A 17,861-nucleotide genomic window follows, 5' to 3' on the forward strand; every position below is an offset into this window, starting at 1 on the left:
TGAAGATTATTGAGTTTTATATGTTAATTTTATGACCTGTTACTTTATTAAGTCATCTCATAGTTCTTAGTAATTTTGCCATTGATTAGTCTGGGTTTTCATCTCCTAGGAGATGAAAAATGTTAATTTTCTGAGCCTTTCCCTAGAATACGGCATTTTTCTAAGTTGCTGTGCGTGGGAAGTCCGGGTGTGTTTCTGGAGGTCATGCGTCGCCTGTTACTCTGGCGTGGACGGTCCAGTGTCTTGTGCGCCATTCTCTGTGCAAACCGTGTCACTTGTGTGTTGACAGGAGTTGGAAAGGCAGAAACACATGTGCAGCGTGCTGCAGCATAAGATGGATGAGCTTAAAGAAGGCCTTCGGCAGAGAGATGAGCTCATCGAGGTAGGTGCGGGCCCTGTGGAAACACTTGATTTTGGAAACAAAGCATTGGGTGGGACGAGGGGGTGTGCGCTGGGAGGGAAGGGAGTTAAGATGCCACAGTTTCCTGGTCTCTTCCTCACCCTAAAGTTTCACACACGTGACACATCGAGTCAGGCTTAAAAAGTTGACGCTACCGGTCTTACAAACGTTCCCGCTCTTGCCAGCAGAAGCTTCTGTAATTGTCTTTCATTCCTCAGCTCATTCTTGGCTAAAGTTATCTTAGAAAGCGAGCAAAAGGAAAAGCAGGAGCACCATCGTTCTTTGGCATGTGGTGGGTGCTGTGTGTCGAGACGGGAGCCTTGGGGAGTGAGGCGTTTGGTCTTCGCCGAGGCAGCCAGACGACAAGGCCGAGTCGCCGTGACGCCTTCCCCGCAGAAGGGTGGAGCTCGGCAGCGCAGAGGCTGTGCTCGGGGAGGAGCCCGGGGTGGCAGCAGCGGGGGTCCGCCAGGGGGAATCCGAGAGTGCTCCTCATCTCTCCCCTGTGAGCATCCCTGTCGGATCTCTGTGAGCATCCCTGATTTCCCGTGAATGTGGTTTTCCCGCTCGAGGCTGTCGTGTTTTGTAAGCGTCTGGTCCCGCCCGCTGGCTCCGTGTGGGTATCAGAGGTGTCTCACGTGCGCCTGATGCCACGAGGGCGATTTCAGGAAGGCCAGCTCTCGAGGATCCCCGGGACGTGCCTCCTGTGCCACACGGGTGCTTGTCCACCTTCCTGTCGCTCAGCACCCGCCCTGCCCCCTCTGTTTCTTTTCCCCCATGGACCCGCCTCACCTAATCCCTCACCCTGTAAGTCAGTTAAGAAACCAGTTCATAGAGGAAAAGAAATGCCTGCTTTTTTGTCTGTGGATCTGTGTCACTTCTCTTCATCCTTGAGAAGAAGTGAATGTAGCCTGCCGAAAGCAGGTGGAGTTTGTGAATCGAAACACGGACACAGACGACCCTTTGAAAATATCAGATGACATGTGAAGTTAGTTGTCCTAGTTTTTCCATTTATGGCATGGAGCATAATATCTAAATTTTGTATCCTGCTGGTGTTCAAAAATAATGGGAATGCCTCTCCTTTTTTGTCCTTTTGTGTTTTTTGTGTCACTATGCCAGCCACTTGTTATTTCTTCTTCTAATTAAGCTATATACTTTTCCCGTTTTTGATATGGAAAGAATAGTAAAACTGCTTTGGCAGCTGCCTCTCAAATTCAGTAGCTTAAGTCAGAATTGGTTAAGCTTTTAATTTGATGATTGTGCTTAAGAGGAATTGTAATGCTTGATTCCTGTAATTTGTCACCGTGGTTTCTCTAAAAGCCGGGGGTGCTGGATGTACAAACTTTAAAAAAACCTTAGTTTTGGGAGTTTTTATGTTTAGAATTGACATCTCTCAGATGTGAATACCCATGTTTACATATAACTGCCAAACCTTGAATGTGACAAAATAATGCTTTGAGGTCTTGCGTGGTTAAGTAGATGAGAAATGTGTAAGTTGAGAAGGTAGGAGATGGTAATTTGCCAGTAATTTTTAAAAGCAAACCTGTTTTTTTTTTTTTTTAATTTTTTTTTCAACGTTTTTTATTTATTTTTGGGACAGAGAGAGACAGAGCCTGAACGGGGGAGGGGCAGAGAGAGAGGGAGACACAGCATCGGAAACAGGCTCCAGGCTCCGAGCCATCAGCTCAGAGCCTGACGCGGGGCTCGAACTCACGGACCGCGAGATCGTGACCTGGCTGAAGTCGGACGCTTAACCGACTGCGCCACCCAGGTGCCCCAAAGCAAACCTGTTAAATACAAAAGGATACACGTTGAGCCTCATTGTCTGAGGAGGACAGTTGTTTAGGAATCGCTGGACATGGCGTTCCAGTGTTTCTAAAAACCAGTAGGACTGTTTATTCAATTCATGATACTCTTGGCTATCGTAGGTTCTGCTGACAAGTTCAGAATGATTCAGCTGAGATACGGCTCCCTTGTATTCTTCAGCTGTGCTTCAAAAAAGGAAGTTTAAAACCACTGCTTGTTCTCCGTGATAAGGATCATTTGTCCATAAGCAAATCTGCGTCTCCCTCTCTAGAAACGCCAGTCGTTCCATGTCGGGGAGAGTCAGTTACCAGAGGAGCACACGCGGGGCCGCATGCACACAGAAGCCCCGCCTGGCCTGCCGCCCCACAGCTGTGGTTGCAACAGCCACTCCCGGTTTCCTTGTGGCAAGCCAGGGGGAGTCGTGTCGCCGAGACACGGGATGTCATCTTGCCCTTTAGCAAGCAACTCTGGCTCTTCCTGTTGATCGCAGACTTTCTTTCTCCCTTTTTAAAGTTTCCTTACCAGCTTTATTTCTGTTCTGTTTGCCTCCCTCTGACCCCCTCCATTTTTCTTTCTGCTTTTTTATTACTTCTCTCCCCTCTTCCTCTGCAGGAGAATCAACGAATGCAGCAGAAAATAGACACCATGACAAAAGAGGTGTTTGACCTCCAGGAGACACTTCTTTGGAAAGATAAAAACATTAGGGTACGAGATGACGTTGGGCTTTGGTCTGAAGCTCATTGATGAGGAACAGACCAATAGAATTTAACCTAGAGGTTCCTAAAAATCCGTCCTTTGGGTTATCTTTGAGCATTTATGCACAGAAATGTGAGTAAAAGCAGAAGAAGAACAAAACTTCCAGGGGGAAACCTGATACCGTGCCTGGAAGGAACTCTTCTTTCTAGCTGACTGTGGGATTCTGAAACCTACAAGTAGGAACTTTCTAGGGAAGTTTATTTCCCCAGGATTCTTATCCAGAAGCAGCCACAGGCATTTAATTCAAACTCTGTGGGTAACTTGATATCCTTACATTGCAAGAATTTTGGATGAGAAGCGAGAGAACAGTGAGTGGGGGGTAGAGGACAAGTAATTAGTATCCCATAAATCCCTGGTGAATAAAATAGGGGGAGATTAACATCATCGTCGTTACGGAAGTGGATAGGAATGTGAGATTGGCCAGGGCTGCCAAACTGTGATGTCATCTCTAATTATGACCCCAAGACTCCCCAAAGCAGGGGCCCCGATGAGGAAAGTCCTCAGTGCTTTTTCCCTAAGGCCTTCAGGTAGATTCCAGGCACACAGGAGGCTGGAAAAATGCCCCCCAGTTCGTCCTGTGTCACCCCTTTGATCCGTGCCCCGTCTCCTGGCGTGGACTCCGGGTCGTGCGGCGGGGGTTCCACGCAGCCACAGCGGCCAGAGCAGCGCTTTCCTCGTCAGGAAGGGGCTGCGGGGGAGGCAGCAGACAGAGGAAGCCCCTGTCCCGAGACCGTGGTGAAAAAGCCTTTTCTGCTTGACAGGGTTTGGTGGCGTGGGGGGAAGTTGGCACAGACCCCCAAGAGCTCCTGCGTGGACCCGGGATGAGAAGCCCTGTGGGTCCACGTCCTTCATTGTTGGGAGGGCTCTCGGGTGCTTCTCATCCCTCCAGGGACCTGTCCTCTTAGGAATGAACACATGGGAAACAAAATTACTTCTTAAGAGTTTGGTAGACCAAAAGTTTTAAAGAAATAAAGCTACCTTTTTAGAATTTCTAATATTTAAATAATGGAGTTTCTAAAATTCCACCCCAAATTAGAAGAGCCTTCTGGAATATAAATTAACAACAGTTAAGAGTTTGGAAATTTTGATTGTCATCTGCTGATCTCATTGAAATTTTTACTTGGGGAATTTAAAATGAGATGTGAAAAATGTGTGGCACTAAGGAGTAGTTTGAAAGTTTGGTCACTAGCCAGAATGGTCTTCTTTTAGGACCTTCCATGATTTTCTTTAGCACAGATCTGTAGGTCCATGATTTCCATTTTGTGTAATTATCTTAGTATTTAAACTGATTATTTTGGATCAGCCATAGGAAAACCCCAACCCACACAGTCCAATAAAATAGCTATTCAAAATAAAAAAAAATTTTTTTTCTGCCAAAAAGATGTGCTGATAGTTGAGACACAAATTTTTTGACTTTTAAGTTTTCTTGGCATTACTGAATGACTAAGTGGCTATCTTCTTTCTGTGTGGTATATAATAATGTGTTCCTTTGGCTTTTTTTTTTTTTTTTTAAGTTACACTTAAAGAATTTTTTTGAGGTAATTGTAGCTTCACATGCAATTGTGAGAACTAATACAGAGAGATCCTGTATGCCCTTCATCCACTTTTCCCCTAAGGTCACGTCTTACAAAGTGCCACAGCCAGGATATTGACCTTGATGTAGGCAAAGCACAGAACGTTCTCATCACCACGAAGGATCCCTCCAGTTGCCCTTTCGTGGCCTTGTCCACCACCTCCCTTACTCCTTGCCGAGCCCTGGCAGCCGCCAATCTGTTCTCATTTCTGTGATTTGGCCATTATGAGCCCTGTCACAGAAATGGAATCACACAGCATTTAACCCTTTGGGGTTATGTTTTTCCCTCAGCACAGTTCCCCTGAGATTCACCCAAGTTGCATGTATTAGTAGTTGGTCCCTCCTTTGACTTTTTTGGAAAGTTTCTAAATTACGGTAAAGTACAAATAACGTACAGCTTACCACTTGAACCAGTTTTCGGCGTCGAGTTCGGTGGTCCTGAGCACGTCCACAGTGTTGTGCTACCGTCACCACGGTCCGTCTCCAGGGCTCCTTCGCCCTGCGCAACTGAAACTGTGCCCGTTAAACGCCAACAACCCCCCTCCTCCCCAGCCCCCGGCAGCCACCATTCCACGCTCCGTCTCTACGGACTTACTGCTCTAGGCACCTCACGTAATTATCAGACGGAATCAGACGGCCTTTGTCCTTTTTTGACTGCTTTATTTCACTTCCCATCGGGTCCTCAAGGCTTCTCTGTGGTGGGGCAGGTGTCAGAATGCCCTTCCTTTTTAAGACCAAATGAGAAATATTTCATTGTCCGGATGCACCATGTTTTGTTCATCCACTCGTCTGTTGGTGGACAGACCCGTGGTTGGCTTCTACCTTTTGGCTGTTGTGAATAATGCTGCTGTGAACATGAGTTGGCAAATACCTCTTTGTGACCCTGCTTTCATTTCTTCGGCTGTATACCCAGGAGTGGAATTGCTGCATAATGTGGCGATGGTGTGTTTAAGTTTTTGGGGGACCAGCCACACTGTATTCCACAGCCACTGCCCCATTTCACATTCCCATCAAGCACTGCGTAGGGGTTCCATTACCAACACCTGTTTTCTGTTTTTCCGATAGCCATCCTGATGTGGTCCTCCCATGACTTACCCAAGACGTGTTTTCAACAGTCAGTGACTCCCTAATGCACCACTTGCCTCTAGCTTCATTTTCAAGATTTCAAGTTAGTAACTTAATAAAGGAACATGGCCATTATTTTCATGCTACAGTTTGGTTCTCTTTAGTTCTTCCTTCATTGATCCTTGTAGTCATGCACACAGCCCGAAAGCAGCTCTAAGTGCCAGGTGGCTACACGTAGAATAAATGCATCCAAAGGACTTTTCGATCTAGATAGCCCAGTGTGAGACTCACTCCCATTCTGACCAAAGATATTTCTGCCCCTGTGCAATTATATGGAGAGTTAACCTGTTGCCCAAAAATGCAGCCTGTTATACGTATCTTCCAGACTTCTTGACACTAGAATTTGAGGTTAGGTCAGGGGTAAAGAATTCTTTAGATCTCCGCAAGCATGTACTTTTTACCCTAAGAAAAAAATCTGCTTTATGAGCTATTACTGAATGCAAACACAGGGTAGTGGTTTTATGGTCAGGTACTACAGAGGATTTCAGATCCGGCGTGAGTACATTTGTTCCAATTATAAGGTATTTTGGTAGTCTCCAAACTTTGTGGCGAAGTGGGAGAACTTATAGGATGTATTTTATTTTCCCGTCCATAATTACGGGAAGACGAAGTTTAAAAAGTCCAAAAGTAAAGCTGTCCATTGCCAGAAGACTTTGTAGAAAGAGGAGCGAATGGCATGTACCAGCATTTGCTAGAATGTCCAGTTTCAAATTGGTCTGTTCCTGAGAGACCGTGTATGTTCAGTGGTGGTGTTTCTGTGGAGCATGTCGTGGCCATGATCGCTGACCCAGCTGTGTGTGCTGATGCACGCGTAACTGTGCACGCAGATACCAATAACCCACAGATTCTAACCCAGCGGAGGTCCGGCTGCCTGTCAACAGATGGGAAAGTATTGCTTGTGCTTTTTTGTCCTGATGTGACACTTGTCATTAATGGAATGGCATGGGAGTATTAGCGTGGAGGGTCAGGGTAAATGCCTCGTGATGCTAGCAACTCAAAGTATCAACTTATAGGCAGACTTAAGACACGCCATATGGTGTGAATGTAAACTGTTGAAAAGAAATGAGGTCTTGACGTTGCAGTTTGGGTGAGCAAGGAGTAGGACTTGCCTTATACACTGCTTTTCCAGCAACACCGAGACGACAGTAAGGAAACGTAACTGTGGCTTTTTTAGGGCTGTGATATAGAAAAAGTATGCAGAGGCTTTGGAACTGAAAAGAACTGGCATTGACACTTACTGGGACTTTGGGCAAGAAAAGCATAACCTCTCTGGGCCTCAATTTTCTCATCTGTGAAATGGGGATAACACAAGTACAGGATATATAAGGGAGAGATTATATATGTAAACATATTAGGGCAGATTTTATGTCTTTGTAGCAGCGCCTGCTGTATAGTTGGAGCTGCACAGAGGTCATTGCTAGCATCCCTTATTTACTGACTGCCAGTTTGGGTGCACAGTAGGATTTATAAGGATTTAGAACATCGTCCACCTGTTCCCCAGTCAGTAATGAAGCAGTTGGCTCATTTCTATTCCACTAAACCGAGAGAGCAGGGTTACCTGTTGTAGTTTAATTTCTTGGATTAATGGGGTTGTGGGTAGAAAATATTAAATATACGAACACGTATAGAGAGAGGCTTTTTAAAAATAGTCACCCGTCAGCTGTCCGCATAGACTGCTTGCCTGGGGTACGTTTTGAAGTCTGGGTTCTTTCATTACCTGGGGCAGGTTTGGCTTGTCACCTGCTTCTCCCACCGCCACCCTCGGCTCCTCAGCTCCGATGGTTGTGAGGTCCAGGCAGTGGTGGGGGGCTCCAGGTGCAAACGGCGGGCGGGGGGCGGCTTTTCCGGAGCTTTCCCCGGGGCTCTGGTGCTGCAGCAGTGCCCACACCGTGTACCTGGGGCGGGGCTGCTGTTGTCCCTTCTGCTTTTCAGATGGGGAGTCTGAGGCATAGGTAAGTCGGGACCTGCCACCACTCAAAAGCCTGACCCCCAAACCCTTATTCTGCTGCGCTCCGTACGCGGACTCCTTTGGTTTTGTCAGTATTTTAGTTTCGGTTTTCACATTCAGAAAGGTGTATCAGAACACCAGATGATTCTTAATTGTATTTAAGTAAATTAACAAAAAACAGGTCCTTGGGGATCCCTTTGGAGGTTCGCTATTTTGAATTAGGTGGTATTTGAGGAGTATTTTGCCACACTGCTTAGAGAACAATCACTACGGCCAGTATTGAATTAAAATACCTTGTGCATACTGGTGTTTTTTCTTCCAGGGCCATTGAAATTTTCTGACTTAAAAAGAGTTTAAATCAAATTAATTTTTTGAATTAAACCTCACTATGTTCTTGAATGAAGTATTTTAGTTAAACGTGAGATGTATTTGTATTGGTCACCAGATGAAAATGTAGTAAGGAAATCAGTAAGGAAAACTTCATTTTAATATTATTGCTGTCTTCATCTTCCTTTTCCTTTTTTTTTTTTTTTTTTTTTTCTTTTCATCGACTGGGAAAGAAAGATCAGCTCTCCTACCTGATGGGATAAGCATGCTTTGGCGAATTTATGCACGATTAACCAGTTTCTGTTAAAACTCTCCTGTGGAGACGTGTGTCCCCAAGACCTTGTATTTCCTCCCGTGTCTACCTAACTGCCGGTTTCCAAGCTTTTACTGCTCCCTCGTCTTTTATGCCCTTATCTGTGTTTATTTGAATTAGGTGCTCTCTGCTCCCTCTTTCACTCGCTCTTTTTCTGTGCCATTCTTTCCCTTGCTACCCCGTCTAAAACCAGGCCCTAGAGAAACAGAGAGAATACATTGCCTGCCTTAGGAATGAGCGAGATGCGCTCAGAGAGCAGCTGGCTGACCCGAAGGAGACGGTGAAGACAGGAGAGGTACGTTAGCTTTGGCCCGGAGTTAAGTCCCTCGTTGCTTTTATTCTTCCCTCTCATCTGGTTATCTTTCCTAGCCCAAAGACAAACCAGTGCTCCTTCTTCAGTGCACGGTAGACAGGAGTAAGCCACTTCTTCCGCAGAGCTCTGCTCCATGTAACTAGTTCTCACCAGGTGTTACCCGTGGCACACGTCCTGTCTGTCACAGGACGTACCGCCTCTGGGTGAGCCGTGTTTTGTGACGGTGGGTTTTGCCTTCTCCACAGAAGCATGGCTTAGTTATAATCCCTGATGGCACCCCCAATGGTGACGTCCATCATGAACCGGTGGTTGGAGCCATCACTGTGGTGTCCCAGGAGGCTGCTCAGGTCTTGGAGTCTGCAGGAGAAGGTCCGCTAGGTAAGGCACCGGCCGCTGCTGTGTCGACTGGGATTTGATGTCCTCGTAAGACTTCCGGCTTATTCATGTCCCATCTTGGAAAACAAAAACGACACAAGGGCCATCTGAGGCGTATCTAAATCCTTAACAGGAAGAAATCTGGGCACGTTGTCTCCAGGCATCCTTGACCTTGGGAAACCAGCATCGGGGTCATTGTAAGGCCCCTGGGGAGAGGCACTGTTGGTGTATACACATTGCTTTTTCACCTAAATACAAATCTGCCTGGAGGAGATAATCCAGCACAGGCACCCCAGGGAACCAGGGGGCTGGTAGGCGGCTCCCAAGTATGTTTTAAGTTTCTTCTTCCTGGAGAATCTGGTTTTCTGCTCTGCTCCTTATCCTGCGGTTCTGCAGCTCTTTGCCACCGCAGATGACCAAGAAGACAGGTCTTACAGGAGTGTTCTTTCCAGAGCAGGGCCTCTGAGCCTCTTGACATCGAAGCCTCTTAAATTTAAGCCCTTGAGACTTTCATAACACCTCTCCCAGGAAACCACACGGGTGTGCATCCATTGGCTCCACTAAGATCCTGCTCTAGAGGAAGGAAAATGGCAGAAACTCTATCATCAGCTCACTTTTTTGTTTAAAAAAATCTTTTTTTCGTTTTCATAGATATTGTAGGTTTCCCAGAGGAGTGGAACATTTTTAGAGTTAGTAAGCACATTCTCTAATGCACAGCACTTTTTTTTTTTTTTCAACGTTTATTTATTTTTGGGACAGAGAGAGACAGAGCATGAACGGGGGAGGGGCAGAGAGAGAGGGAGACACAGAATCGGAAACAGGCTCCAGGCTCCGAGCCATCAGCCCAGAGCCCGACGCGGGGCTCGAACTCACGGACCGCGAGATCGCGACCTGGCTGAAGTCGGACGCTTAACCGACTGCGCCACCCAGGCGCCCCATGCACAGCACTTTGATACAGCAGATGCAGGCGAGGCAGCGGGAGCCGCTCTAGAGAATGCGTTGAATGTGTGGCTGGGGGCAGCTCAGGGTGTCCTCTGTTGATCTGAAAGGTGCTGAGGAAACCAGCACTTGCATTTAGCTGTGACCCCGGTTGGTTGTGGGAGGTGCTGGCTTGATGTCGGCTGCTGCTTTTACTCATCTGTGGTCCTCCCTCAGTCCAAGATCCGGTTGTTTTCTTTTTTAATTGTTTTTTAAATGTTTTTGAGGGAAAGACAGAGCACGAACAGTGTGGGGGGGGCAGAGAGAGAGAGAGAGGGAGACCCAGAATCCAAAGCAGGCTCCAGGCTCCAGGCTCCGAGCTGTCAGCACAGAGCCCGACGCGGGGCTTGGGCTTGACCTCACGAGCCTCGAGATCGTGACCCGAGCCGAAGCTGGACGCTTAATCGCCAGAGCCACCCAGGCGCCCAGGATCCAGTTTTGATGCGTGCCGGGGAAGCAGCCGTCTTCCTCTCGGGCCGGGAGCGAGCCCCGGCGATCCAGCTGCCGTGCCTCGGATTAGCCCTTGACAGCCTTCGGCTCAGGGTTGGTCCCCGTGTGCCCCCACTGGCCCGAGTGGGCCTTTGGCTTCTTCGGCACTGAGTTCCTGCTTCCCCTGTCCAGCCTCCCCGCCCAGGCCCCCTCTCCCCCACATCATGTTTGCTCCTGTGAGGCTTCATCAAGCCTGTGAGAACACCCCGGCAGCTCGAGTCGTCTGCCTATGGTGAAAGCTTGCACATTTTGAAACAAGGAAGTGATCTTTGTACTTTGGTTTGTCTTTAAATGGAAAATCACTGCCCTTGGGAGCAAATGTTGTATTTAGTGCCTTGATAACTATCAGCTATGTGGCAATATGTGAATATTTAAGTACTTTTCCTTAATACCATTAACTGAAGCATTTCCTTCGAAGCTCTTCAATAGAAAGCTGTGAGCTGTTTATCAGATAATGTTTGTTGTTTTTGAATTTCAAGAATTATTTTTAATTGTTCCAGTACTGTGTCATTACAAATTTGGTTTACAGCCTTTTCCAATTTTTTTAGACGTCAGGCTACGAAAACTTGCTGGAGAAAAGGAAGAGCTACTATCACAGGTAAAGGCATTCTTCTCATTGGAAGGTAATGTTGGTCGTAATGGACTAAATCACAGGGTAAAACGTTAGCGAATTAAAATGTACACAAGAAAGAAGGGTGCTTACTTCAAACATCAGTACGCAAGCAACATTTGAAGGGTAAAAAGATGATGCCCATTTTGTCTCTTTGTTGTTTCCTGTTCTTTTAAAAAAATTTACAGGACATGGAGTCGAAGGAGTTAAATAGTTTCACAGAGCTTGTAGTGAAGACAGGAGCTCCCTGCCCTGCCTCCCCACCCTCGCCCCTGACCGTGCCCACCTGGTCTGGCAGAGTCTTTCGATGCGTACTGCTCTTGTGCATCTCCGTCCCACACACTCAGTTGCTTCTGGGCATTCTCTGTTGGCCTCCCTCTGTAGACGCTCCCATCTGGCCTTCTGGCCTGTGCCCCCATCCTCCCCCGGAAGGAACGGCACGCCCGGCCCGCGCGTTTTATCAGGGCTCGCGAGCGCCACCCGCCGTTGGAGCCCGGCCACATTCCAGGGGTGCCTTCCCTCTCCTTCGAGGCTCCGGCTCCCCCACAGTTCATAGCATGCCTTTGCTTTTCCTTTGCTTGGTTTCCTGCGTATTTATGACCAGTTTGGCTACAGAGTCTGCGACGGTAGTGAAATCTGCTCTTAGCGTTTTCAGGTCCACCGTGTATTCTCTCAGTTCCACTTTTTTTTTTTTTTTTTAATGTTTACTTATTTTTGAGAGAGAGAGAGACAGAGCATGAGCATGGGAGGGGCAGAGAGAGAGAGGGAGACACAGAATCCGAAGCAGGTTCCAGGCTCCAAGCTGTCAGCACAGAACCTGACGTGGGGCTCGAACTCACGAACCACGAGATCATGACCTGAGGCGAAGTCAGACACTTCACTGACTGAGCCACCCGGGCGCCCCTCAGTTCCACTCCTTGATTCTTGGAGCACGACCTGTGCCCCTGGGAACTTAATGGCCTGCTCCCTCCGTGCAGAGCCGGACTGCCCTCCGTTGCCACCTAGGCTTTCCTCTGCTGTGGCTCAGGTTGGATTCCCTTTTGCAAGGCCTTATGACTTCCTCCTTTTTTATTCGTTCTCTTTTTGGTCTGTCCCCCAGTAACTTCCTGAGAAAGGTGTATACGGGCTGTAAATTTTTCTTACCTTTGGAGGCCTGATAATGTTTTCATTTTACTCTCTCACTTGATTAACAGTTTAGGTGTAGAATTCTTCATGACAGTCATTTCCCTTTTTTTTTTTTAAGAAGTTGCTTCATTGTTCTCTGGCTTCTGGTATGGCTGTTAAAGATTTCAAGGGCATTCTGATTTTTCATCTTCTGTATGTGACTCCTTCTGCAGAACCCTCTCTGGCTGTTTATATCACACTTTTCCCTTAGTGTTTGGAAGTTTCACAGTGATGTGGTTTGGAGTTGTCATGCGTGGTGTGGGCCCCTGTCAGTTGTAGGAATTCCTGTCCTTCAATCCTGGGGAAATTTCTTGACTGATCTGCTCCCTTCCCATCTTCTCTTCTCCTAGAATGACTGACTCCTGTTCAGTCTTTTCAAATGTTTAAAGAGAGTGCACTGTTTAGCAGGCATTTGGCATATTTCAGTGAACACAGCAGTTAAAGAATTCCTGCATGAGTAGCCCTTACATTCTTATGGAAGAAGAGCAGACAGTAAACAGCACACGTAACGAACATGTCGGTTACACGGGATGTCAGAGGTTTGTGTGAACACGCCTACCGCGTGTGTCTGCAGTCACATTGAGTGGCACAGGTGCCGGCATGGGTGGGTGGAGTTGGATTTTACCAGGGAGTGTAACTGGGCAGAGGAGGTGAGGGCGGAAAACCATGGCCCCAGAGATTAGGTGGGTAATGACGCTAATGGGTAATCCGGGGAAGATGTCAGGACCCAGTGGAAAGAAGATGGGAGGTGCCGGTGGGATTGAAGGCTTTGGGGATTCTGGGTCCTGAGAGAGGGAGCTGGAAAGATCGGCAACAGAGGTTAGAAAGAAGAGAATGGGACTGACTTATGCAGGGACTACCCTCATCTAGTAGGAGATCTAGTATGTGACCGTGAGAGAGTGGTGAGGCCAAGAAGGGATAGATGGCAGGATCCTTGGAGAGGAGGTTTTCTAGAAACTGACATCAGTTGTAGAGCACTCCTCTACTTACATGTATCTTGAAATTGCCAAGGCTATCCTCGAGGGAGTGAGGTTCAGGAGCTAAATGGTGAAGCAGGAGTGGGGCACTGGCAGTGAGGAGGGGTGGCAGGTGTGTGGAATTAGAGGGGAAGAGGTCAGAAAAGAGGAGTTTTGGGGAGCACCGAGGGAGAATAGTTGGGACACGGCACAGAAAGCAGGTCATGTGTTCTGTTCTCAGGCTCAGTGGTAGGAGGCCTGTGGAAGCAGTCTCCAGAAGGCCAGAGGACTGCAGAGGGAGCTTCTCAGGAGAGCGTTTTTCTGCTAGTGCACTAGGTGAGGAGACGGCTCCGAGAAGAGACTGAGGATGAGGGGGAAATGGTAACCCAGAGTTCCAGGCTTTGGGAAGGGTGAGGAGGAGTTGTACAGAGCCCTTTAGGAAAGAGCGTAGGAGGAGGATGACCGTTCTTGAGATGGACATGACGATGATGGGGATAACGAAAGACTAGTCCTGGTTCACTCAAGGCAGACGGTGATGGCGACCGTCTGTGTTGAAAGGGTGGGAGTGTCTGGGAAGCATGGCTTTCCTCCCAGTGCAGAGCTCACCCTTTCCCCATTGGGGGAGTGGCGTACTTGGTCCTCGAGGATTCCCCTGGCCACTATTGATGGGGTCACAGTGAGGGAAGCCTTCTCTTCCACCTGGACCCCTGATCATCGCGTTCACCCTTGACCCTTGATGATGAATGGTGAAGGAGGCCCGGGGAGACTCACATCTTGGTCCCAGAGGCAGCTCCCCATCGTAGTTCTGAGCTGTGGTGCTCCCCAGACCTCTGCTGATAAGAGCAATAGGCATTTGGGGAAACATGGCTCTGATATCTGGGGGAGGGGGCAACAGACCCCTGGGACCAGTGTTTTAACCTTTTTGTTTCTCTGGTTTCCCCATCCCTTTTGATCTCTTTCGCTTTTTTTTTTTTTTTAAGTTTATTTACTTAATTTGAGAGAGCGCAAGAGAGCAAGTGCATAAGTGGGGGAGGGGCAGAGAGTGAGGGAAAGAGAGAGAAACCCAAGTGGTCTCCACACCGTCAGCGAGGAGCACAACACAGGGCTCGAACCCACAAACCATGAGATCATGACCTGAGCTGAAATCGAGTCGGATGCTTACCTGACTGAGCTACCCAGGCACCCCTCTTTTGCTCTACTTTTTAAAAAACATTCTTAACTTTATCTTTGAATACTTCTGTTGGGTTTCGGTTTCTGTAGTCATTTCCAGGATGCAGTTTTTTTCACTTATCCTGATAGCTCATTGCTTTGTTTTCTGATTTCTTCTGTCTGCATAGTTCATTTCCAAACAGATGCTTTTTTATGTGTATCATTCGGCCTTACATTTCAGGGAGAGCTAAAATGCCAGTGGGAAGCTTTAAGCATATGTCAGTGTCTTGGTGAAGTTGATGTGGCAGGGTGTTTCGTTCGGGTATGTCGGTCTTGACTTTAGACTAGGCAGATGGTCTTCTAGGGAGACGTGCCCGGGTCCCCCGTGTGCGGGTACCAGCCTCGCCATCAGCATTCTGGGAACTGAGGCTGCACCGGAGGCCTGAGCATGGGGTACGTGTCCATTCGCCTCATCTCCTTGTTCCCCATGTGCAGGGCTCCTGTCTCCACCGGGCCTTGTCTTTTTCCAACCCAGAGTTCCTTTTTGTTGGATTTTTTAGTTTCTTCACTTTGCCAATTTAGAGCAGCCTACAGCTTTACGAAGGTATAACTGGTACGGAATAAGCGGCCTGTGCGTAAAGGGTAAAAAGAAATGTAGCTACCGTATTTGTTTCCGCGGCTGCCATAACAAAGTACCACGAACCGGCTGGCTCAGAGCAACAGAAATTTCTTGTCTACGCAGTTTTGGAGATTAGAAAATGCCCCAGGTGAGGCAGTAGTAGCCGGGTTGGTTCCTTCTGAGGCTTCTGAAGGGCAATCTGTTCCACACTTCTCTTCTGGCTCCTGGTGGTTTGCCGGCAGACTTTGGCATTCCGTGGCCCGTACACAGCCTTCTGTGTGTCTTCACAGCGTCTTCCCTCTGTCTGTCTCTCTTCTTATGGCATTCTTTTTGTAAGGACACCAGTCGTACTGGATTGTGGGCCCACTCTATTCCGGCATGACCTCGTCTCAACTTAACTAAGTGCATCTTCAGGGACTCCCACTTCCAAGTAAGTTCACATTCTGAGGTACCGGGAGTTAGAACTTCGTATGAATTTTGCAAGGACGCTACTCAACCCTTAACGATACCGGTGACACCACGACCACAGTCAGTATGGTGGAAATATTTGTAATGCTCAAGTTTCTGTGTCCCTTGGTGAACCTTCCTTCCTGAGCCTCCCTCTCCCCAACTCTCCAGGCAACCAACCACTGGTCTGCTATCACTGGGGATTAGTCTGCATTTTCTGGAGTTTTATATAATTAGAATTCTACACTATGTACTTACTCACTCTTCTTTTGTCTGGCATCTTCCACACAGCACACTCCGCTCTCCCTCCTTGCTGGGTAGTAATTCCACTGTCTAGATGTGCCACAGTTAGTTAATCCTCCTGTCACATTTGGGTTATTTCCAGTGTGGAGCTATTACGAATAAGTGACTATAAGCATCCTTTATTTTGGGCACGGTAAGGTAGATCAACTATGTAGCCAACTCAAAAACAGATTTGCAGTTATTTTTGCATACTAATATATTTAAGCCAATATTTAAGTTTTAATGTTAATGTGGAATACCTAATTTAATATATTAATTAAATGTACTTCTCAATTTTAATATTTAATATGAATTTAAGTTTTAATATTTAAGTTTCCTGAATACTTAACGTAGAATATGTAACCTAATTCTAAGACAAAGCAAAAGCATCTAACTCCCCTTGGAATTTTATTAAAAATGGAATTTTAGGGGTGCCTGGGTGGCTCAGTTGGTTGGGCGCCCAACTCTTGATTTCAGCTCCGGTCACGATCTCCCGGTCTGTGAGATCAAGCCCCGCGTTGGGCGTAGCACAGAGCGCTGAAGCCGCTTGGGGTTCTCTCTGGCCCTCCCCCGCTTGTGCGTGCACTCGCTCGCTCTCGCTCTCAAGATAAATAAAAGAGTTAAAAACAAAAAAGCAATTTGATGAAAGTAGTGAAGAACACTGAAAAGACCTGTTGCAGCCGCCTACACACGATGGGGCTGCTGCGATCGGCACACCTGGTCCTGGGGCGGGCTCCTTCTGACGCTGCTTTACAGCTTGTCGCCAGCGCCTCTGGCAGTGTGGCCCCCGCGGTGGGCACTCCGGTTCTGGGTGCACGACCCGTGTGGCCGGTGAGGGCCCGCGGTGTCCTTCAGATCTTGTGACGGACCCCTCCTTCCGCCGCAGATCCGGAGGCTGAAGCTGCAGCTGGAGGAAGAGCGGCAGAGGTGCTCCCGCAGCGAGAGCACGGCGGCCGACCTGGCGGGGCTGCACAACGGTTCAGACCTGCAGTTCATCGACATGCAGAGTAGGTCCCGGGGCCGGGCCGGTGCCACGGGCAGGGAGGCTGTGTTCTAGGCGGGGGGTTTCGAGCAGGCCGCCGACCCGGGGATGGCGTTTCTCTAGAGGAGCCATGTTACAAAGATTGCTCGGTCCTCGGCGAGTGATTTTTGTTAAATTTGGTTTGCTGGAGGAAATTTCTAAACTTCTCATTTTAAATGATGTGCTGCTTAGGTCAGAAGTACAAGTAATGACTTAGAAGTCGACCCATCACATTACCCACATGTTATTGAAAAGCATTTCTTTCAGCAAATGTTTATTAAGCACAAGCACAGAGCCCTCGGCAAGACGCAGGTAGACCGAGGGAGGCGGAGCCAGGGTCCACGTTCAGAGGCATGATCAGTGTTAGAAAAGACAGTGCAAATCAAAGCGACAGGGAAGAAGTCACAGTTGACTAAGGAGAGTCATGACGGAGGTTGCTGGGGACTTCAGTCAGCGGTGGGAGAGCGGGGCACCCGAGGTGTGGCAGCAGGAGGGAACCCGGGAGGCGGGAAGGTACAGGAAACTGGAGGCTCCTGGACGGGGGTCAGCAGGTCAAGGTTGGCAGGGCCACTGAGGCATCGACAGGGCTCCTTGCTCCACGTTCAGCCTACGCACACCGTGGGGTGAGGGGTACATTTTCTTCTCCCCGGTCCAAGGGAGGCTTGGATCGGTGCCGGAGCTTCTCGCAGGAGACTCGTTCTAGGGCCCGGGCCACTGGAGATGCTGTGGCTGCCCTGCGGGCATTCGTGTCTGTCTTGGAGACCGCATCGTCCTCTCCCGGGCTGCAGCGGGTGTCAGCGCCTCATGGGTCACACCTTCACTCCCTCCGGGAGAGGATTCATTCTCTTCTTCTGTTCTAGGAGATGCCAATAGACAAATTAGTGAATACAAATTTAAGCTTTCAAAAGCAGAACAGGATATAACCACGTTGGAACAAAATGTAAGTACCTTCTCAGTATGGTGGTGAGAGATTTAAAGTCCCTTTGCCACATCTAAGTGGCCGACTCCAGGAGTACCTAGGTTTCTTTGGGTTGGGTGTCTCTGCAGTTGGATCTCTGTAGAAGCTCTGTAGTAAAGAAGAAAGCTAGCAGAAGAGACCCCGAAGGGCACTTCAGCCTTCCGTTCGCTATTGAAAACGTAGAAAACCGTAGCTGTAATTCTGTTTTTTCCAGATATCTCAGGGGACTTCAGGAAGTCTCTTAGTTTGAAAATC

General features: G+C 48.2%; 2 protein-coding genes and 1 long non-coding RNA gene across 25 annotated transcripts in view; 1 reads left to right on the forward strand and 2 right to left on the reverse strand.

The window, feature by feature from the left end:
- The window catches only part of LRRFIP2 (LRR binding FLII interacting protein 2), a 106,981-nt gene that overhangs the window by 86,645 nt on the left and 2,475 nt on the right, over positions 1–17,861 (forward strand). For 9 of the 22 annotated variants that reach the window (XM_043595792.1, XM_043595779.1, XM_043595778.1 and 6 more), the window contains 7 exons: positions 290–382; positions 2,816–2,908; positions 8,439–8,540; positions 8,804–8,936; positions 10,949–10,998; positions 16,514–16,634; positions 17,509–17,588. In XM_043595792.1, the coding sequence (XP_043451727.1) occupies positions 290–382; positions 2,816–2,908; positions 8,439–8,540; positions 8,804–8,936; positions 10,949–10,998; positions 16,514–16,634; positions 17,509–17,588 (672 nt within the window). The remainder of the gene's footprint in view (positions 1–289; positions 383–2,815; positions 2,909–8,438; positions 8,541–8,803; positions 8,937–10,948; positions 10,999–16,513; positions 16,635–17,508; positions 17,589–17,861) is intronic. The other 13 variants (XM_043595795.1, XM_043595784.1, XM_043595789.1 and 10 more) reach the window with 3 other exon arrangements.
- LOC122492176 lies at positions 1,739–2,820 on the reverse strand. The gene is made up of 2 exons (XR_006299568.1): positions 2,185–2,820; positions 1,739–1,940 (listed from the first exon to the last, which is right to left on the reverse strand). It is a non-coding gene; the product is annotated as an uncharacterized LOC122492176 (long non-coding RNA).
- The window catches only part of MLH1 (mutL homolog 1), a 48,945-nt gene continuing 47,989 nt past the window's right edge, over positions 16,906–17,861 (reverse strand). The window contains exons 20-21 of one of the 2 annotated variants that reach the window (XR_006299560.1): positions 17,597–17,714; positions 16,906–17,504 (exon numbers count right to left, since the gene is read on the reverse strand). The gene's annotated coding sequence lies outside the window, so the exon portion shown is untranslated. The remainder of the gene's footprint in view (positions 17,505–17,596; positions 17,715–17,861) is intronic. The other variant, XR_006299561.1, reaches the window with a different exon arrangement.

Source organism: Prionailurus bengalensis, chromosome C2 (assembly GCF_016509475.1).
Source record: "Prionailurus bengalensis isolate Pbe53 chromosome C2, Fcat_Pben_1.1_paternal_pri, whole genome shotgun sequence".
Classification (NCBI taxonomy): domain Eukaryota; kingdom Metazoa; phylum Chordata; class Mammalia; order Carnivora; family Felidae; genus Prionailurus; species Prionailurus bengalensis.